At 37.5% G+C, this 22,343-nt stretch overlaps 2 protein-coding genes across 2 annotated transcripts; both read left to right on the top strand.

Moving 5' to 3' along the window:
- Positions 1-7,563: 7,563 nt before the first annotated feature.
- LOC308426162 (olfactory receptor-like protein I9) lies at positions 7,564-8,508 on the top strand (the record flags this gene model as incomplete). The annotated part of the gene is made up of 1 exon (XM_080923921.1): positions 7,564-8,508. One exon carries the CDS (start codon positions 7,564-7,566, stop codon positions 8,506-8,508), a length of 945 nt encoding a protein of 314 aa, XP_080780047.1.
- An 8,561-nt stretch (positions 8,509-17,069) lies between these two features.
- LOC308426161 (olfactory receptor 1-like) lies at positions 17,070-18,015 on the top strand (the record flags this gene model as incomplete). Its single annotated transcript, XM_080923920.1, is given in 2 exon segments — positions 17,070-17,426; positions 17,428-18,015. Coding segments are annotated over 2 exon segments (945 nt in total).
- Positions 18,016-22,343: the final 4,328 nt, after the last annotated feature.

Genomic DNA, 22,343 nt, shown 5'->3' with positions numbered 1-22,343 from the left:
AGCAGATACAACAAAGAGGAGTAGATGGCAATAAATAATCAAACTCAGAGCAGAAATTAACCAAATAGAAACAAAAAGACCCATTCAAAAAATCAACAAAACCAAGAGCTGATTCTTTGACAAATTTAACAAGATTGATAAACCCTTAACCAGATTAACTAAAGGGCAAAGGGAGAGTATACAACTTAACAAAATCAGAAATGAAAATGAAGACATAACAACTGAAATTGAGGAAATTCAAGATATCATCAGATCCTACTACAAAAGGCTATACTTAACACAACTGGAAAATCTGAAGGAAATGGATGAATTCCTAGACAGATACCAGATACTAAAGTTAAAGTAGGACCAGGTAAACCATCTAAGTAATCCCATAACACCTAAAGAAATAGAAGCAGTCATCAAAAGCCTCCCAACCAAAAAAAGCCCAGGATCAGATGGGTTCAGTGCAGAATTGTATCAGACATTTATTGACAACCTAACACCAATACTTTCCAAACTATTCCACAAAATAGAGTCAGATGAAAAACTACCCAACTCATTCTTAGAAGCCACAACAACACTCATTCATCAGCCACACAAAAACCCTACAGAGAAAGAGAACTTCAGACCAATCTCCCTTATCAACATTGATGCAAAAATACTCAACAAAATCCTTGCAAACAGAATCCAAGAACACATCAAAATAATCATTCACTATAATCAAGTAGGCTTCATCCCTGGAATGCAGGGATGGTTTCATATGCAAAAATCCATCAACTTAATCCACCATATAAACAAACTCAATGGATAAAACCACATGGTCATTTTGCTAGATGCTGAGAAAGCATTTGACAAAATTCAACACCCCTTCATGTTAAACATCTTGGAAAGAACAGGAATCCAAGACCCATAACTAAACATAATAAAAGCAATATACAGCAAACCAATAGCCAACATCAAACTTAACAGAGAAAAACTTGAAACAATCCCACTAAAATTAGGGACTAGACAATTTTGCCCACTCTCCCCCTACCTATTAAACATAGTACTGGAAGTCCTGGCTGGAGCAATTAGACAGCAAAAGGAGATCAAGGGGATACAAATCGGAAAGGAAGAGATAAAAACATCACTCTTTGCCGATGACATGATAGTGTACTTGAGTGACCCTAAAAATTCCACCAGAGAACTTTTACAGCTAATAAACAAGTTCAGCAAAGTGGCTGGATATAAAATTAACTCAAACAAATCAGTAGCCTTCCTCTACCCGAAAAACAAACATGCTGAGAAAATAAATTAGGGAAAAGATACCCTTCACAATAGTAACAGACAATATGAAATATCTTGGTGTACTTTAACTAAGCAAGTGAAGGACCTATATGACAAGAACTTCAAATCTCTGAAGAAGAAAACTGAAGAATCTCTCAAAAGATGGAAAGATCTCCCATGCTCATGGAGTGGAATGATCAACATTGAAAAATGGCCATCGTATCAAAAGCCATCTACAGATTCAATAAAATCCCCATCAAAATTCTAACTCAATTCTTCATAGAGTTTAAAAGAGCAATTTGCAAATTCATCTGGAATAACAAATAACCTAGAATATCGAAATCCATCCTCAACAAGAAGACATATGTGGGAATCACTATACCTAACCTCAAGCTATTGTGTTTAAAAAAAAACCCATGGTACTGGAACAGAGATAGGCCGGTTGATCAATGGAATAGAATAGAAGATCCAGAAATGAACCCTCACACATATTGTCACTTGATTTTTGACAAAGGAGCTGAAAACATTCAATGGAAAAAAGACAGCCTATTCAACAAATGGTGTTGGCTCAACTGGCACTCAGCATGCAGAAGAATAAAAATAGACCCTTTCTTATCTCCTTGTACAAATATCAAGTGCAAGTGGATCAAAGATCTCCACATTAAACCAGGTACACTGAAACTATTATAAGACTAATTAGGAAAAATCTTAGAACACATAGGCACAAAGAAAAATTTCCTGAACATAACAACAATGATGTGTGCTCTAAGACCAAGGATCCAGAAATGGGACTTAATGAGATTGCAAAGTTTCTGTAACACTAAGGACACTGCCAAGAAAACAAAATGGCACCAAATAGATTAGGAAAGTATCTTTACCAACCCCATATCTGGTAGAGGCCTAATATCCAACGTATACAAAGAAATTAAGAAGTTAGACATCAGACAAACAACTCTATTAAAAATGGGGTACAGAGCTAAACAAAAAGTTCTCAATTGAGGAATATCGAATGGCTAAGAAGCATCTAATGAAGTGCTCGACATCCCTAGTCATCAAGGAAATGCAAATCTAAATAACCCTGAGATTCCACCTCATACCAGTTAGAATGGCTAAAATCAAAAACTCAGATGACAGCAGATGCTGGTGAGAATGCGCAGAAAGAGGAAAACTTCTCCACTGTTGGTGGGGTTGTAAGCTGATACAACCACTCTGGAAATCAATCTGGCAGTTCCTCAGAAAATTGGACATAGTCCTACTTGAAAACCCAGTTTTTCCACTTCTGAGAATATACCCCAGAGATGCTCCAACATAAAATAGGACACATCCACCACAATGTTCCTAGCAGTCATATTTATAATAGCCAGAAGCTGGAAAGGACCCAGATGTCCTTCAGTAGATGAATAGATACAAAGATTGTGGTATATTTACACAATGGAGTACTACTCAGCTATTAGAAACAATGACTTTATGGAATTCCTAGGAAAATGGATGCATCTAGAGAATACCATCCTGAGTGAGGTAACCCACTCACAGAAGAACAGACATAATATTCAGTCACTGATAATTAGATACTAGCCCCAGAAATCTCTGAATACCCCAGAAACAACTCACAGGCAATATGAAGCTCAAGAAAAACAAAGGCCAAAAAGTGAAAGCCTTAGTCCTTCTGAGAAAAAAAAATATCATCCTCTCAGAGTGTGGTACTCTGTACCTTAAATAATTAATAATCCAAGAGCTAATAATATAGCCTTGTGGCAATTTTTGGTATTCAAAAATGATTATGTTTAATCTATACACACCAAGAAAACTCTGACTGTTTCTATGTTATGTTCTGTACTACATGTACTTTATGCTTATGGTAACTAATATATTTCAATGCATACTCTCAATCTTATAAAAAAAATTAAGTACTGACAAAAACATATTCATATAGTATTATGCCAAAATGCCTTTAAAAATATGCACATGTCTCTCTCTTTTTTAAAATAAAGTTGAAAGAGAAAAAAAAAGAAATCTAGTGCCCTCTGACATGCATATGAGGTTTCCTGTAGCCTTGCAAAGGATAGGTTATCTTTTGGTATTAGAAAATGCAGCCCTTCTTCCTTAGCCTGTGAACCAATGCTATTGACAGTGTTTTCTTTAGGGTTGAATGACGATGCCCTCCAAAATCATTTTTTAATTGAACTTTATTTTTTAAAAAAAAAATAAATATACAGACTTTAAGCATTTTTGCATAAAAGTATATGAATACATTTTGTCAGTATGTGGGTTTTTTTAAATGTTTGATAGTGTACATTAAAATCTTACTATTTACAATGAGCATAAAGTACATGTAAAACAGGATATAACCCAGAATTAGTCAAAGTTTTTTTGGTGTGTAAGGATTAAGCATAATGGTTTTTCATGTTTTTTCTTTTTTTTTTTTTTTCTTTTTTCATTTGTTTTTTTTTTTTTTTTTTTTTTCTTGGTCTTTGTTTTTTCTTGAACTTCATATAGTCTGTGAGATGTTTCTGGGGTGTTCAGAGCTTTCTGGGGTTAGTATCCAATTATCAGTGACTACATATTATGTCTGTTCTTTTGTAACTGGGTTATCTCACTCAGGATGATATTCTCTAGATGCATCCATTTTCTTAAGAATTTCAGAAAGTCATTGTTTCTAATAGCTGAATAGTACTCCATTGTGTAAATATACCACAATTAGAGTATCCATTCATCTACTGAAGGACATCTAGGTTCTTTCCAGCTTCTGGCTATTATAAATAGGGCTGCTAAGAACATTGTGGTGCATGTGTCTTTGTTATATGTTGGAGCTTCTCTGTGGTATATGCCCAGAAGTGGAATAATTGGGTCTTCAAATAGTACTATGTCCAATTTTCTGAGGAATCGCCAAACTGATTTCCAGAGTGGTTGTACCAGTTTACAACCCAACCAACAGTGGAGAAGTGTTCCCCTTTCTCCACATCCTCACCAGCATCTGCTGTCATCTGAATTTTTGATCTTAGCCATTCTGTCTAGTGTGAGGTGGAATCTCAGGGTGGTTTTGATTTGTATTTCCCTGATAGCTAATGATGTCAAGCACTTCTTTAGATGCTTCTCAGCCATTTGATATTCCACAATTGAGAACTTTTTGTTTAGCTGTGTACCCCATTTTTAATAGGGTTGTTTGATTCTCTGGTGTCTAGCTTATATAATCTTACCTGCAAAACTGCCAAGTTATATTTGATTTCTCTTCTCCATCTGCAGTAACTAGATGTCTCTTGCCTCAAGTCCAGGAAGCACCATGCTTTGGAACTGGGAGGGCAGGCAACTCATCCCACCAAGGGAAATACCTGCAACTAATACTTCATCCCCTCAGGGGCACGATGGACTGGCTCTACCCTTACATTGAAGATTAGGGAAAGGAAATGGCACTTGATAGTCACTATGATATTTTTAAGATCTGAAAATTTTTAAAAAGACATCTGCTGCTACAGATTTAAAGAAATCCTTACTGAATAGACAAGGTGAAGAAAATGCATAGAGTCTACCTGTGGCTACAAAGATTTAAACAGGAGCCTGCACACACTTACTTGGGTGCACAACACATATAATGCACACACTCCCACATGCCCACACATGTTCTTAGTGATGTCATATTAAAAAAGTCTGATCCCTGCCAATAACACACTCATTCCTCAAAGGGCTTGTTTACTGGAGTTACAACATATTGGACTGTCAAGCTGCAACCTTTTAAGTGTCTTTTAAAATCACTTAAAAATTATCTCCTATAAAATATTATTTTGTTGAGCATGTAGTCTCTGTTTACTTTCATAACTGTTCAAACACTCCTCTTCCCACCACAAAGAATAAGCCACAGCAAACAAACAAGTTACCATCCACCCATGAGTTCTCCCACTACCCTCAATGTGTAATCATCTGAGATTAGTGATTATCAGTCATCTCTGTAGGTCACTGAGTGAACTGGCCCTATAGAGGTCCTGCATAATTACTACCTTTAATGAGTTATTGCAGCACCTGGACTCCTCTGGGACTCATAGCCTCTTATTATAGCTGTGAAATGTAGTGTGGACGCCGCAGACGACCACATATCTGTTGACTTCCTGTGCCCATGTTGAATACAAAAAGCACAATATTTTATCAGAATTTAGAAATCACCCTTGGCCTTCCAAGGTAAATTATCTGGATAGTGAGTTATTCCTTTGCTTTCTTTCGAACTTGAGATTATTTTATCTTCCCAACTGTGTGTTCATTGGACAGTCTTTTGGGTATGATGTCATTCTCTTATATGTGTTATTGTCAGATAGTTGAAGTATTTGGTTTGTGATAAATATTGATAAACATTTAGTGTATATGTGGTTTTTGCAATTACTCTTCAATTATTCTTTTAAACCATATCATTTCAAGATAAAAACATGTCTAAGAAATTGAGTTGAACTATTTAACTTATCTTGGATTTCTGTGAGGAGAGATTCACTGTGTCCCAGGGAGATATCAAACTCATAGTGATCTTCAGCCTCAGCCTTCCAAGTGCTGGGACATAGGTCTGCATTACTACACAGGGACGAGCTATGTAGTTCTTCTGTTTTTAAGTCTCTTCTGCTGTCTCCTTTCTGTCTCTCACACTGTGTGTGTTTCTGTCACTGTATCTATGTCCTTCTGTCTCTATCTGTATCTCTCCATGTCTCTGTCTCTGTATCTCTCTGTCTTTTTAGAGGTTAAAGTATATCCAAAGTCATATATATTTCACAATATGTAATGTCTTATTGTTTGCTTTAGTTTATGCCAGGCTACCTGGCCTCCAGTCTTCCAAGGATTCTCTCATCTTCACCTTCCAGTATCCATAGGAGCACTGGACTTATAGATATATGCTACCATGCCCATCATATCATTCACAGGGGAAGAAGAATTTAGAAAACTGGTTTATGGTTTTTCTACATGCCTCATTCATCTATAATATTAAAACATAATTCTGAAGTATGCATCACTGAATCAAGCTGCATTACATATTCATCAACAGAGTGAAGGTGTCTTTATCCTGAGTCAGTTGTGTGGTTTCATTGAACACTGGGCATGCTATCCAAACACTATACAATTGTACTATATACCTAGACTTGCATGTCTCTTAATGCCCTTCTAATGACTTCTTTGTCATCTTAAAACATGCTAAGGTTCATTAGTCAAGACTTTCTAGAATAAAATAGAAATACAGAACATAAAGTGCAATTTATTTAAAGAATACAGCCTATACAGTGTTAGCAGCTTAGGGTCTAATACCTGCCTCAAGACTCCCTAGGATGAGTAGAGGCTAACATATTGAGTCTAGAGACAGAATTTTTCTTTGAAAGACTTCACATTTTTTGTATATTCTTTAACTTGGTTCATAGGAATTGTCATGTTATCAAGAGTGATTTTCTTGGTCTACTGACTTCAATATTGATAATATTGAAAATACATTTCTAACATCATTAAAAATTTACTAGAACATGTCAAAACATATTAACAGGGCCTTAAAAATATCCTTCTCTTAATGGTACATAATGGATAAGGGAGAACTCAAGATAAATTTTGCACATATGTTTATACCTTGTGTTTGTTCTTATATTTTCAATTACTTATAAAAATTACCATTACATTGATTTTTTACATCAAAGTCAGCAATATCCTCTTTAGGTGTTTTTAATTATAATAATTACTAAAAGTAAACATATATTCATACCCTCAGTATTTAATAAATACAAAATTACCTCTCTGAACTTGACCATATAGTGTTGAGTTTTAGAGTGGTCAAGTAGAGTAAGTTTGCATTCTGCAAAGCTTAAAGAAGTATATGAATATAGATAGATAGATAGATAGATAGATAGATAGATAGATAGATAGAAAGATACAGATATATATAGATATATACATACATATATATGTATATATTGGATAGAAAGATAGATGAAGTATTGAAAACCTTTTTAGAACCATCACACCATGTGAAAATAATAAATCACAAGGCAATTCAATTCATCTAGGATGACTACTAGCCAGATAAATCCAGAAAAACAAATCAATTTCATGCCAAGACTAAATAGGAAAAAAAATGTTTCAGAAAGAACTGTCTGGTGAACTCTATGCTAAAGAGAATTTAATAAGCCCTTAATAATTATTGATAAAGACATGTTGATCTTATCAGTATACTACTTGTGAAGGTATCATTATAGAGCATGTATATGTGTTACATCTCAATGTCTGGTGAATTTAAAATACATTTACCTTCATTGGGAATGTTAAGTGTTACTATTTTTTCTAAAAAGGCATTTGTGTAAACAAATGACTAGAAGAAACCAAACTGTCATCTCCCAGTTTCTCCTCCTGGGCCTGCCCATTCCCCCAGAGCTTCAGCGCCTGTTCTATGCCCTGTTCCTGGCCATGTACCTCACCACTGTCCTGGGGAACCTCATCATCATCATCCTCATTCTACTGGACTCTCATCTCCACACACCCATGTACTTGTTTCTTAGCAATTTATCTTTTGCTGACCTCTGCTTTTCCTCTGTCACAATGCCCAAGTTGTTGCAGAACATGAAGTGTCAAGTTCCATCCATTCCTTATATAGGCTGTCTGGCACAAATATACTTCTTTCTGTATTTTGGAGACCTCGGGAACTTCCTCCTTGTGGCCATGGCCTATGACCGCTATGTGGCCATCTACTTCCCCCTTCATTACATGAGCATCATGAGCCCCAAGCTCTGTGTGAGCCTGGTGGTGCTGTCCTGGGTGTTGACCACCTTCCATGCCTTGCTGCACACCCTGCTCATGGCCAGATTGTCATTCTGTGAGGACACTGTGATCCCTCACTATTTCTGTGATATGTCTACACTGCTGAAAGTGGCTTGTTCTGACACCCAGGATAATAGACTAGCAATATTTATCTTAGGGGGCCCTATAGTTGTGCTCCCTTTCCTTCTCATCATTGTTTCTTATGCGAGAATTGTTTCCTCCATCTTCAAGGTCCCTTCATCTCAAAGCATTCGTAAAGCCTTTTCTACCTGTGGGTCTCACCTGTCCGTGGTCTCACTGTTCTATGGGACAGTCATTGGTCTCTACTTGTGTCCTTCAGCTAATAACTCTACTGTGAAGGAGACTGTCATGTCTCTGATGTACACAATGGTGACTCCCATGCTGAACCCTTTCATCTACAGCCTGAGGAACAGAGATATAAAAGATGCATTAGAAAAAATAATGTGCAAAAAGCAAGTTTCCTTCTTCCTATGATGGTAATACTTCATATCTTCATGTAATTTATTATAGAAAATGTTGATAATATGCTATTGCTGCAGAATTTTTCCTTACCATGGATCCCTCTGTTTAAAAGTCCCACAACATAACTTTTCACCACACAAATTAGAAGTTTATATGAGTAGTTCAATTTGGGAAGTAAGTTTTGGAGAGATGAATATGTACACTTCACTTTTCGAGGTGATCCTGTAAACAATAATGTAGACATATTTCTAATTCCCATGGTGTTTTAGCTTAATTTAATCTGTTTTATTATTTTGTCCAAATGTCTGTTTTGACTGTGTGCATATAAATCAGTACTCTATAATCTTAGTTCAGTGTTTAATAATATCCAAGTGTCTCAACTGTCCAGCCCTTTTCCAACCTTATACTTGTTCTTTCTACGACTTGACATTAAATAATTGCATTACATAATTCCCTGGACTATGTGTTTATTTTTTTCTGTGTTGTTTTTCTGGAATAGATATTTGTTGACTATTCTCATTGATGTCTATAAGCTTGTATAATTCTCAAAAATGAATATTTTTAAAAGGAGTAAGAAAGATAAAGGTAAAGGGTTCACGAGATCCTTCCAAATTTTTAATAACTATTAACTGTTCACAGGTGCTGAGAGTTGGTAGCCACCATCTTTAGTGGTGTATTTATGGCTGATCTTACCAGGCTCAGACAGATAAGTTTAAGCCATGTCTACATGAACTATACTAATTAATCTCAATGAGTCAAAAAAATTAATAGTCATATGAAAAGCAACTTGTGGAGAGGAGAGATATGACAGAAATGGTAGAGAAATAAGAAGTGAGAGTTGTGTACATATGTGAGATTATCAGAAAATTATCTAAAAAAGAATTTATAGTGACCATTAAAGAAAGCCATAACTGCATACAACACAAAGATCAGTGTAGGTGGGGATCCCTGCCTTTATAGCTACATTGGCAGCATAGATAGTGCATTCTATATCCAGGGGGCATCACAGGAGAAGAAATGGAAAGATTAAAAAAATCAGAATACCAGGAAGTCTACTATGTGACTTCCTTTTTTAGAAATGTCTGCTTTAACAAGGCCTGAACAATAACAATCTCAGTAGACATGCTGATACAGAAGTGAGCAAAAATCTCTAGGGTCCGAACATCAGACTAAAAAACTACAGGCAGCTAGTGACTACTAAGAAAGAGAATTATATACTCCCAGGGTTGAGGTCCCTGACTAATTATCCAATACAAAGTGATTAGCCTTGAAACCATATCTATTCAAACAACAAACATGAGCTCAGTAAGTTGTGCTTATATAGTTTTGATAAACAGACAGACCAATAAATAGGTAAGTAGATAGATGATAGATAAATAAATAACAATAAAAAGAAAAAGAAGCTATTTCTTTGAGAGGGAATTAGAAGGAGGAAAAGAAAGAGGGAAATGATGTGTTTACTTTTTAATAACAAATATAAAAATAAATCAGTTTGATACTAATTAAATAATAATAGGAGAAGACCAACTACCACCATGCCATTTAGTAAGTGGGGACAGAAGATGCCCAAAGACATGCCAATTGTGTGGACCCATATGCAGCAGGAGCCACTACAATGTGCAAATATGTGATTGAGAGATGTTAGGAGAAGAGATGTTGAATGAATTGGACACTGTGAAGAGAGAAGGCACTAGAGACTTGAGAATGGAGAGAAATAGCATGAGATGAATAGCCTGCCCTGTCACCTGAGACCATAGTGAAACTCCAGCCTGTGCTATGACTTAAGGCCATTTCTAGATTTGTATCAGCCATGTAGCAGCAGTGAGTCTATGTCAATGTTGATGGCAATATTACCAGTATGGCCATTTTGAACATCCCTTGTCTGGGTTGCCACCTGAATGGTGATATTCAAGATCTGTACAGAGTTGGCCCCACCCTAACTACCATCAACACTCTGAAAAACTACTCCCTGCTTCATGTTATTATTAAACATATATAACAATCATTAAGTAATAGCACACCCCTCTGGAGCAGATCTCTGAAGATCTATGAAGATGCACTGTCTTGTAATGATGCTATATAGACACTATATAAATGACTTCTTAAGTCTTAATGATGATCCTGTAAGAACTCCTAAAATTATAACTGATTATTAAGCTCTTTTATAGTGAGACTGCCATTAGGTCATTTCTGATAGTCATAACTGCAATGAGAATTCTTCCAGTCTTCCAAGTGGCACCAGTTAATTGCTCTTCGATAGTAACCAGACTTTCTCCTACCCAGAGCACATTACAAAAGATTGTAAAACAATTAAACCAAAGGTCATAAAAAGGAACTGATGATTTATTGTAGGAGCTAGAACAGAGGATAAAATATTGTCTGGGTTTGCCTATACAAAACTTCACTAATAACTTAGTTATGGTTTTAAACCTTCAGTGAACCTGTGGAGCTGAGACAGGTGATGGATGTTTAGCCAGATAATTACTCCTATTGGATATTCATGTAAACATTCTCTGTTGTAAGCTTCTATTTCAATTTACAATTTGATTTTTTGTGTGAACTTGTGATTTACTTTGTAACATGTGATCATGTAGTGTGAACGATGTAAAAGTATTGAGGACAAGGAGAAAGGGGCATTCCATCCCTTTTTTCCCTTAGAAAAACTTTTTTCTCTTAGGAAGAGGTACTAAATGCCAGAGACTGCAGTTTCTAGCCTCGGAGGATCACAGAAGGCAGGTCAACTACAGTAGCATTGTAACTTAGACTTAGATAGTAAGCTTCTTATTATACAGCAACCCTAAATATCTTGTAAGACCAAGTCGTACCCTCCACCGATCTTCTTCCCCCTCTACTGCCTCAAGAACAACCAACAAGAAATAAGAACCCACTCTCACCGGGGTGGGCCCCCAGCAGTCAGACTCTGTCCTTCACTAGCTACGGGATTCATGAGAGAGAGACCATGAACCTCACCTGGGTATCACAATAGGGCTGGCACTTGTGGCATGGACACAGGTAAGCTGGCCCGAGGAGCATGAGATCTGGAAAGCTGTTTCTGCCCTTTTCTGGTTGTGGCATTGGGTCTGCCAGTTGAAAGTTCTAGAAAGCTCACCCAGGTGGTGTGGATGCAAGAGAGCTTGCAAGATTTGGTGAACTGACCAACTCAACTACAAGACAGGTCCAGATCCAGAGCTTTGTGTTAGCCCACCCTAGCTAGCATCTACCCTATCTTTGAACTGCACATGAAGGGGCTAACTGTTTGGATACAAGGCTTGAGAATCTCCATGACACATTGGGAAAAAAGAGATATCCAAAAGGAGTGAGTCCATGTAGGAGCCAGTATTGATGGTGTAGCAGAAGCCAGAGGCCTCAAACCAGACCAATAATTCATTCCAATGAACATTTGAAAGGAAAGATATGCAAACAAAACAGTACACTGTGTGACAAACTACAATTTCCACAAAGTGGTTTTGTTTTGTTGTAATTTTTTTTTCTGTTTTTATTTGTGTGGAGAGTTTGTTTGGGTATACAATGGAATGGGGAGTGAGTAGGGTTAGGGTGTATAATGTGAAACTCACAAAGAATTAATAAAAAGTTATAGTAAATAAAATAATAATAGATACTACATATTTGTATTTCTGAGCGTATTGTCAAAGAACTCTATATCCTACAACAGAGATACAGGCTCACCCATGTTCATTGTTGCTCTATTTACAATATCCAGGAAATAAAAACAAGCTAGATTTCCATCAGCTTATAATTAATAATAAAAGTATGGTACATTTACATATCAGATGATTATTCAGCTGTTAAGAAAAAAATCATGGAACTTGCAGATAAATGCACAAAGTATAAAACAATCATTTTGAGTGAGGTGACCCACACTCAGAAAAATACCTTTTCAGACATTTGTTCTCCATTGTGTGTTTCTTCTACTGAGACGTGCCTATGCATTTACTAGCCACTTGTTGATTAGATTATTTTGTGGTTGTGATGGATTTGGTTACTTTCAATTATTTATATAGCTTAGATAGTCACATGTGCATAATATGTAGCTGGAAAAAATTCACCCATTTTGTAGACTATCTCTTTACTCTGCAGATTGTCTCTTTTGTTATGAAGAAGCTTTTAAATTTTATGGACTGAACCTCTGTACCTGTAAGTCAACCCCAATTAGTTGCCTTATATGAGTTGTCATAGTGTCTGTTCACAGCAGTAAAACCCTAAGTAAGGCAGTTGGTATGCAGAAAAGCTATTGGGTTTTGTATCTTGCTTTTTCCATTGTTGTACTTTGTGGAAAGTGTTTGTGAGATCTAAGAGATTTGGGATAGGGTCTTAAAATCTTGTAAATGTAGATTTGCGATGGGATAATTTAAGTCTTGTGGAATTATTTTTTTACAAAATTGAATTGTCATGTCCAAAAATAAATATTACTATTATCTCAACAAATAAATACAAATGCAATGAGAAACAATTCATATTCCTTAGATTGAAAGTCAGCAGTGTATTGCTGCATAATAAAGTTCATCTAGCTGATGACTGACATGCACATGACACTTGTCCAGGGGTAAAAAACTACAAGTAAGCTATGGCTCTGGGACCATAGACAGGGACATAAGCTGTGGTATTAGAAGATAAGGTGAAGCCTCCAAGGTGGGGAGGATGGTAATGCAGTGTTACTGATATTTTCATAAAGCGATAAGAATAAAACATGAGTAGCCAAAGAGTAGGAATTAAACATAGTCTGAACAGGTTCATCTTTCATCTTATTCCTGTGTTTAACATTTTGGAAGTTGGTTACAGAAATCTGATCCACCCTTGCAACATGACTATTCCCCATAAAAGCCCAGGAACATCTCCAAACTCTATGTCTTTAAAAGCCACTGTGGCTTCTTCAGTGAATGATCCCTAATGTATTTTCTATCAACAAGTGCTGTCTCTGATTACTTCTAGGAATTTTACAAACTTCTTTTATTAGGCTTCCTACCAATTCCACAAAGAGTCAGTTTTAGCTACATGAAAAAGTAAAAAAGTAAAGTATCCATTCATTAGTTTCTCTCAAACTCCACCATCCCATAAGTATAGTAATATTATTGCTGGTGATAATCAGTCACCACAGTAAAACTCTGAGAAAACTGGTCCTACAGAGGTCCCTAGTAATTATTGCCTTTAATGAGCTACTGGACTCCTTTGGGATGCAGGGCCTCTTAGGCACAGGGATAACTAGAAGAAGATATGAGAGAAACAGGGGTGGAGACTTAAGGGACGATTATAGGACTTATTATGACCTATGTCTACAGTGAAAAAGGAGAGAAGTACCTTTTATCATGGCTTGGAGTCACCCTGTGATCTCTGAATAAAGATGAACTATTTCCTTACAGTTCTTCTAGCCTGGGAGTATTGGTTGTATGATGTTACAAAGAACAAATTTTCAGGTATGATAAAATTATTCATTGCTATTTATTCCCCCAGAAGACTTTGCTATTTTTGAATTATTTTGTTTCATGGACACTATACAAAGTGGACACCAATCATAATTAATAATGACAGACATTTTTACAATTACTTGTTATGCAGAGATCATATGATTGCAACACAGTTGTTTGTCTGGCTTTTGAGAATGGGACTCACTTTGTTGCCTAAGGGAACTTCGGATTCTAGGTGTTCTTATGCCCTCAACTATAATCCTCAACTGAGGTTACAGTTATATAAGGCTGTTCCCAGCCTTCAGGTTCTTAAGTAAAATTTAATATTCGTTCTATAGTTCTTAATTCTTCTTTAATATGCCTTCACCTTTGGAGACTTAGTAAATTATGAATAGGTTGAAAGATCCAAGATCATAATTTATCTGACAGAGCTCAAAAACCCATCTGCTTAGTAGGAATATATGCAATTGTTCTTAAATATAACCCACTGATCATGCCATTGGCATCATCTGTGCGTGCATTTGTCATGTAGAATCTGAACTACAGAGATGTAAACTGACATGTGTTCAATTTCAGACAAGAAATTTTAGATTTATAAAAAATATGTGAGTGGGTCAGATGTGCAGTGTCCTGTAATATTAGTGAGTAAAAGTTATTTCCTTATGTGTCACTTCAGAGAGTGACACTGAAGATTATGTGAGAAAATGAATATGATTGATTTATTTTATATGTCATTGTAAATATAAAAAGAAACATGCACTTGTTTCAATATCTCTGGTGCTTTTCCTTTCATGCCTACGCTATTGCATGAAGGGCTTCCTGCATACTTAATGTTAGAAACACTTCATAAAAAACTCTCATTTGCTGTTCAGATCTAAACTTGTATGTTTGACAGCTGATAAAGATAGGAAGTCATTAGGTTATCAGTAGTGATGAGTCCAGGTGAGGTGTCTGGTTTCTAATTACTCCTCATCATCCTACACAAGATACATGTCCTGGTCATTTATGGAGCAAGCAGAACTTCAGAAACTGTGGATTTTCCTATATGCCTCTTCATTTGGTAATACTCAGATATACAAACAGTAAACATCATAAACATCATCAACAGAATGAAGAATTTTATTTTGTCTCATGTAGTCTCTGTCTCTCTGTCTTTGTCTCTCACTGTCTTTCCCTATTTCTTTCCCTCTCTTCCTCAGTCCTCTTTCTCACTCTAATTTACATTTACATTTTGGGGGTGATGTTTCTCTTTCTTTGCTTGACACTAGCTGTCAAATGCAGTACTTTGGGCATGCTAGACAAGTGCTGTATTATTGAGCTACGTTCCCAGCCCTCGCACATCTCTTAAGAATCTTCTTCTGCTCCCTTCTTTAGATTTGAAACATCTTGAGTATTATTCAAAAAGGTTTCCCAGAAGAAATACAATGGGGGTAGTGTGTTCTTGATTAGATCAACCCAGTGTCTTCCGGTTAATTAGAAGAGTGGAGTCCCTGAAAATAATAGAGGTTGAAGTTTTAAGTTCAGTCTGAAGGCAAAATTTTTTGGGAGACCACACTTTCTTCTGATATCCTTCAACTGATTTTGAGTCTTATTACAGCATGAACAGTAATCTTCTAAATTCAAATATGCTGACTAAATTATTGGCAATGTTAAAGTGAAACTTTATAGAAACATTAAAACTTACATTTCTCAAAATCAGTATTAGAACCAAAGTTTAAGTATCTAATGAGCTAGACAAAATTGGGTAGTTGTGGGAGGGAAAGCCCCAGATATTTTGAAACAAGTACATCCTTCTTTTTATATTTTCAATGATTTATTTAAAAAATCATCACATTCATTTTTCTACATCAGTCTTGATGACAATCAAAACTGAAGCATAAAACTTTTATTTTTAGTCACCAGTATTACAGAAAAATCGAACATCTGACCTACCTATATATCTTTGTGCATAAATTTTTTTCTGAAATTCATTACAGAATTTCAGGTTTTTCACCCTAAATTGTTATGTAGTAACTTTATATCCTAAAAATATTTTAAAGGAGTATTTATTCTACTTCAAATAAAAATTTTATGTCTTTAATGTTAGATGAAACATTATATCATTGACATTTAATGAAGACTAAATCATGAAAGACACACTGGGTGAAGAAATCACAGACTAAAAATAATGAAAGTAGTGAGCAGTACCAAATTTTGAAAACTGTATGAAAAGCACTGTAACTTCCAACAAAGGCTTTACTGCACAGTAAAATAAAAATGTGAAACTGTGTATATGCTAAAGTATATGCCTTTTTATTAAGAGCAATGATAATAACCATAAAGTAATAATCAGAAAAAAATCAGATTACCATTCCAGGACACAACTGTATGGATAAAACACGTTGAAGAAGGGTTTTCTAGCACAGACAATGACCCAAAGAAACATCTGCTTTGACATTCCTAGAGACAGAAGATGCTGCATTGCTCTGTAAATATGGTCTTTTGGGGCAGCAAGTGAATACACAGGAGAACCTATCGGATATCCTGGAATGAAGGTACAACAAACAAGTGAGTTTGCTTAAATTCACGTTTGTGATGATGTTTGGAATTCATTTTGTTCAATGATAAAAGCAGCGGGGGTAGGCAGTCAGGAGAGAGCTGAGCAACACCATTATGATGTGCTTTAAATCTCTTGAACTTCAGATAAGATCATTAGTTAGCAATGCAAAGCAGAATCTACAGGCAAAAGAAGACTATTGTCATTGGCAATGAGTTTATATATAGAATTTTGAGAGGACGTGGCTCAGAAAACATCTCTCAGGACCATGGCCATGTGAGAAACTAATAGAAAAAGAGCTAACTACTGTTGTTTAATATTCATAAAATCATGGTAAAAATTCAGGCAGGTAAGAGAAAACATGATGAACTGTATCTCAGAAGAAAATACACAAAATATTTATGAAGTAATGAACACTGAAACATAATAGAAATAATTAAATGTTCGATTATCACTATTATAGAGACAACAAACATTTGGAGTATGTATGTAATTATTGTGATGATTGGGGAATTAATATTGTAGACCACATAACATATGATTAACAAGAAAACACAATCACATTTATTTTAAAAGCTGATGTAATATTTTCTCTTAAAGGTACCATAGATATCATGACAGAAAGAAACCAAACTGTCATCTCCCAGTTTCTCCTCCTGGGCCTGCCCATCCCCACAGAGCACCAGCACCTGTTCTATGCTCTGTTCCTGGCCATGTACCTCACCACCGTCCTGGGGAACCTCATGATCATCGTCCTCATTCTTCTGGACTCCCATCTCCACACACCCATGTACTTGTTTCTCAGCAACTTGTCCTTCTCTGATCTCTGCTTTTCCTCTGTCACAATGCCAAAGTTTCTCCAAAACATGCAGAGCCAAGTTCCATCCATCCCCTATGCAGGCTGCCTGGCACAAATATACTTCTTCCTGTTTTTTGGAGACCTCGGGAACTTCCTTCTTGTGGCCATGGCCTTATGACCGCTATGTGGCCATCTGCTTCCCCCTTCATTACATGAGCATCATGAGCCCCAAGCTCTGTGTGAGCCTGGTGGTGCTGTCCTGGGTGCTGACCACCTTCCATGCCTTGCTGCACACCCTGCTCATGGCCAGATTGTCATTCTGTGATAAAAATATGATCCCGCACTTTTTCTGTGACATGTCTGCTCTGTTGAAGCTGGCCTGCTCTGACACCCATGTTAATGAGGTCGTGATATTTATTGTGGTCAGCATCTTTCTTGTCCTTCCATTTGCTCTCATTATCTTGTCCTATGTAAGAATTGTGTCTTCCATTCTCAAGGTCCCTTCTTCTCAAGGTATCTACAAAGCCTTTTCCACATGTGGTTCCCACCTGTCTGTAGTGTCTCTGTTCTATGGGACAGTCATTGGTCTCTATTTATGTCCTTCCAGTAATAATTCTACTGTGAAGGAGACTGTCATGTCTTTGATGTACACAGTGGTGACTCCCATGCTGAACCCCTTTATCTACAGCCTGAGGAACAGAAACATAAAGGGGGCTCTGGAAAGAATCTTTTTCAAAAGGAAAATTCAACTAAACCTATAATGATAAATCTTAAAATTTTAATGATTTTATTCTGTAAACATATTAATGTGAATATTTTGTAGAATTTTTTTCACCATGGAAGTCCACCAGCTATACTAACTGCCCACTATTTTAAGAAGTTAAGTTTAACAGGGAGACTGGGTCTGAGGAACCTGACTTTCCTTTCTCTTTTTCTTGCCTGTCTTTGTTCCTGAAAAATTATAGTGTAGACATACTACTATGCTAAACTCTTGCTCCTTATGATATACAGTTATTTTCTGATTTTACCATTTCTCCAAATTTCTGATTTTATCTATCTCTATCTGCCGGGAGCCAGAGGTTCTTCTTTCTGGCTCTCTCTTGAAGGTAGCCATGAGGAAGAGTGTCCATGGATGGACAATACTTGGTCTTTTAAGATACTTAGGATTGCTATTTAGTAATAAAACATTTACCTATCTGCATCTAAGTTACTTTGCTGCAGTAGTTGACCTTCATGTCTGAGTTCCTCTGAGACCAAAAAACTGCAGTCTCTGGCATTTAGCACCTCATAGCAAATAAATGAGGGATTAAGTAGACTTTGTTCTGCAGGAACTGTGTGTCTCTAACTCCCAGCCTGCTAGCTGAAGTCAGAGAAAGAAAAGGGGACACTTTGAAACGTGGTTTTAATCTTTATTTCTAAGTTCTATATCTGAAATGTTTTCTAAGAATTGTTCCCGTCTGGAGGAACTACAGATATAAAAATGGAAAAAAAAGAAAGAGGTTCACTGAGAAAAGGAAGATTCAATGACAGGCCCAAATTGGGATACAGCTCAAGGTAAGGCCCCAAGACCTGATGCTATTACTGACGCTATGGTGAGCTTCCAAATAGGAGTATATCATGACTTCCCTCCAAAAGATCCAACAAGCAGCTGAAAGAGTCAGATGCAGATATTTATACCCAACCAATGGACAGAAGCTGCTGACCCCTGTGGTTGAATTAGGGAAAAGCTGAAAGAAGCTGAGGAGGATGGTGACCCTATAAGAAGACCATTAGTCTCAACTAACTTGGACCTCCTTGATCCCTCAAATACTGAGCCACCAACCAGGAAGCATACACCAGCTTATATGAGTCCCCAACACCTATACAGTTGAGGACCACCTGGTCTGGTCTCTTGAGGCCCCAGGGAGTGGGGAGGTATAGAGGGGGCATCCTTCTTGGAGACAGGGGAGGGGAGTTGATATAGGAAGGGGTACAGCTGAGGTGGGGCAGACTGGAAGGGAAATGAAGTCTGAAGTTTAGAGGTCTGGAGTGGTGGGTGGGGAAGTGACATCCTTGTGGAGACCAGAGCAGGGAGGAAGTATAGGATGTGGAACAGTCAGAGGATGGACTGGGAGAGGAATAAAATCTGGAGTGTAAAAATAAAAAACTAAAAAATAAATTTAAAACAAAGAAGAAAAAGAAAAGATCTCTAAATGAAGTTCTCTCTGTGCTCCTCCTAATCTTGCTCTCTCCTTTATAACCTCTTGGAATGTGCTCTAAATTGTAGATGCCTGCTTTCTATCTCAGAAGCAATTAACCAGAAGACTGGAAGACTTTACATTGCAGTTTTGACATCAGAAAGGACCTAATAGCAGTCTTATTATAAAAAATCTTAATAGTTACTGATATATTTTAGGAATTCTTATAGAATCATTAAGAATTAAGAAATCATTTATTTGTCTATATAGCATCTCTGACAAGTTAGTACTTCTTTGTTGCTTTACAGAAATCTGCTCAAAGGGGTGGGCTAATACATAATAATTGTTATATATTGAATAATTACAGGGAAATCATATTGATAGCAGAAATCTTTCCTAAAATGTAATCTGCTCAACCTTATCTAAAGGAGCAAAACCGTTGTAGATTTACAGTCCATAATGGAACCATCTTATTAAGATCACCTACTAGTTTTTAGCTTCTCTTAGATTGCTCCTGGATCTAATCTATCCTTTATTTTTTATTATTGGATATTCTCTGCATTTACATTTTAAATGTGATCCTTTCCCCCAATCGCATCCACCCTCCCCCTCCACTTACTTCCATAAAGGTGCTTCCTCTCCCAATCACCCTTTCCACCTCAGTACCTTGGCATTCCCTTACACTGGAAAAATGCACCTTCACTGGACCTCTTCTCCCTTTGATGCCAGTCAATGCCATCCTCTGCTACATATGCAACTGGAGTCATGGGTCTCTCCATGTGTGCTCAATGTTTAGTGTTTTAGTCCCTGGGAGTTCTGAAGGGTTTAGCGGTTGATAATGTTGTTCTTCACATGGGATTGCAAACCCTTTCAGCTCCTTCAGTCTTTTCTCTAGCTCTTTCATTGGGGTCCCATGTTCAGTCCAATGGTTAGCTACAAGCATCCTCAACTGTATCTGTATGACTCTGGCAGAGCCTCTGATGGAGCTTCCGTATCTGGTTCCTGCCAGTAAGCACTTCGTGGCATCAGCAATAGTGCTTGGGTTTGGCAGCTATCTATCCTTTCTAAGTGGTATTTGTAAGTTACTCAATAGCAGCAACATCCAAAGTACTTGAACTTCCTATCCTCCCTGGTTTTTGTTGCTGCTGCTGCTGCTTCTGTTTTGCCATGGACTTGGCAGGTAAGGCTACTCACATAAGGTTGTTTTTCGCCATCCTCTGCAGATTCAATTCTGCCTCTTTTCATAGTACTCAAGCTCTCCTCTCTCTCTCTCTCTCTCTCTCTCTCTCTCTCTCTCTCTCTCTCTCTCTCTCTCTCTCTCTCTCTCTCTCCCTTCCTTTTCTCCATAACATACTTGCACATTGTAGTGGCTCCTACAGTGATCAGGTCATGTGATAGGTGGGCCTCTGGGTGTCTTCCTAAAATGGCTTTTACCTTTAAAGTAAAAGCTGAAATGTATTCAGCCATGTTTCCAATAGTGTGATTATGTGACCTTTTGTAAAAGAACTAAAGATAACTAGTGCTTGTAAGTTTGTAAGAGAGGGGGGGGGAAGAGAGGAGGGGAGGAAGGAAGCAAGGAAGGAAGGAAGAAGAAGAAAAAAGAAAAATTGGCAGGAATAAAAGTTAGCATTTCCATTAGGCAGGACTCTGTGGAGGTCCATGGTGAAGTCCCAGCCCATGATGCCACTGAATGCTATGTCTGGGTATGTGACCATACAGCAGCAGGGACCTGCATCCATGTCCATGTTCCATGTTACGACCAAAGGTCATGTGGGCATCCCTAGTCTGGGACCATGTCAATGCCCAAGGGCTGTGAAGAGCTGGCCCCACCCCTTACTGGTTTTGGTACTTAGGAAAGCTAGCCTTGAACAGCAGAGCCAACCGTGAGGGCATGAGAGCAGGAGAACTGGCCCTGATCCTTTAAGCATTGGTTAAGCTGGCCAGGCCAGTGCTGGAGAGATATGCCTGGTGGTGTAGGTAGGGGAAAGATGATGGACTAATGAACTTAGCTACCACCCAATCCCACACATAGGACTTTGAGTTGGCCCACCCCAATACCTACCCCTTCTATGAATTGCGTGAGCACATGAAATGGTGGATCCCACAGATCCAAAGCTGCAGGATTTCTATGATACAGGACAACAAAAGGATATCCAAGAGGAATCCTAGTGAGGGTCTAATATTGATAGTGTAGCAGAAGCCAGAGGCCTCGAACCAGACCAACAACTCTTGCAAAAAACATTTGAAAGTTGCAAAGTTGTTAGTGATAAAGGGAGTTCCATGTGGCACACATGCAGATTCCACAAAGAGATGTTTATTGTTTTGTTTTGTTTTGTTTTGTTTGTAATTTTCCTTTGATGGAGAAGTTGCAAGAATGGAAAATGGCTCCAAAGGAATGAGAAGATGAGTGTGCCTGGGGTGCATGATGTAAAATTCACAAAGAATCAGTAAAAGGGATTTTTTAAAGAAAGAAAGATTCTTTTAACCTTTACCTTAAAGGTAAAAACTCCCCTATTAGTGAATAACTACCGTAGCCATTTTCTAAAATAGCTAAATTTAACTAAGTACACTGCCATAGGGACAGCACCAAGACAAGTGAGAGCCAGATGAGCACTGGGTGACTCTGTGCATTGAGGAGCAAAACCAACTAAACATGGTCAAAGAAGATCCATAGAAGCCAAGAGGCAAAATGTTCTTTGTGCAAACCTGCCAGGAGGAGCACAAAAAGAAGCACGCAGATGCTTCTGTCAACTTCTCGGAGTTCTCGAAGATGTGCTCAGAGAGGTGGAAGACCATGTCTGCTAAAAGTGTGGGGGGGGGGGTATTTAAAGATATGGAAAGGGCTGACAAGGCTTATTGTTAAAGAGAAAAAAAACTTACACACACCCCCAAAGGGGAGACCAAAAAGAAGT

This window comes from Micromys minutus, assembly GCF_963924665.1.
Source record: "Micromys minutus genome assembly, chromosome: 10".
Classification (NCBI taxonomy): Eukaryota; Metazoa; Chordata; class Mammalia; order Rodentia; family Muridae; genus Micromys; species Micromys minutus.
The sequence above is the reverse complement of the archived record's forward strand: the minus strand, read 5'-3'. Positions and strand labels throughout refer to the sequence as shown.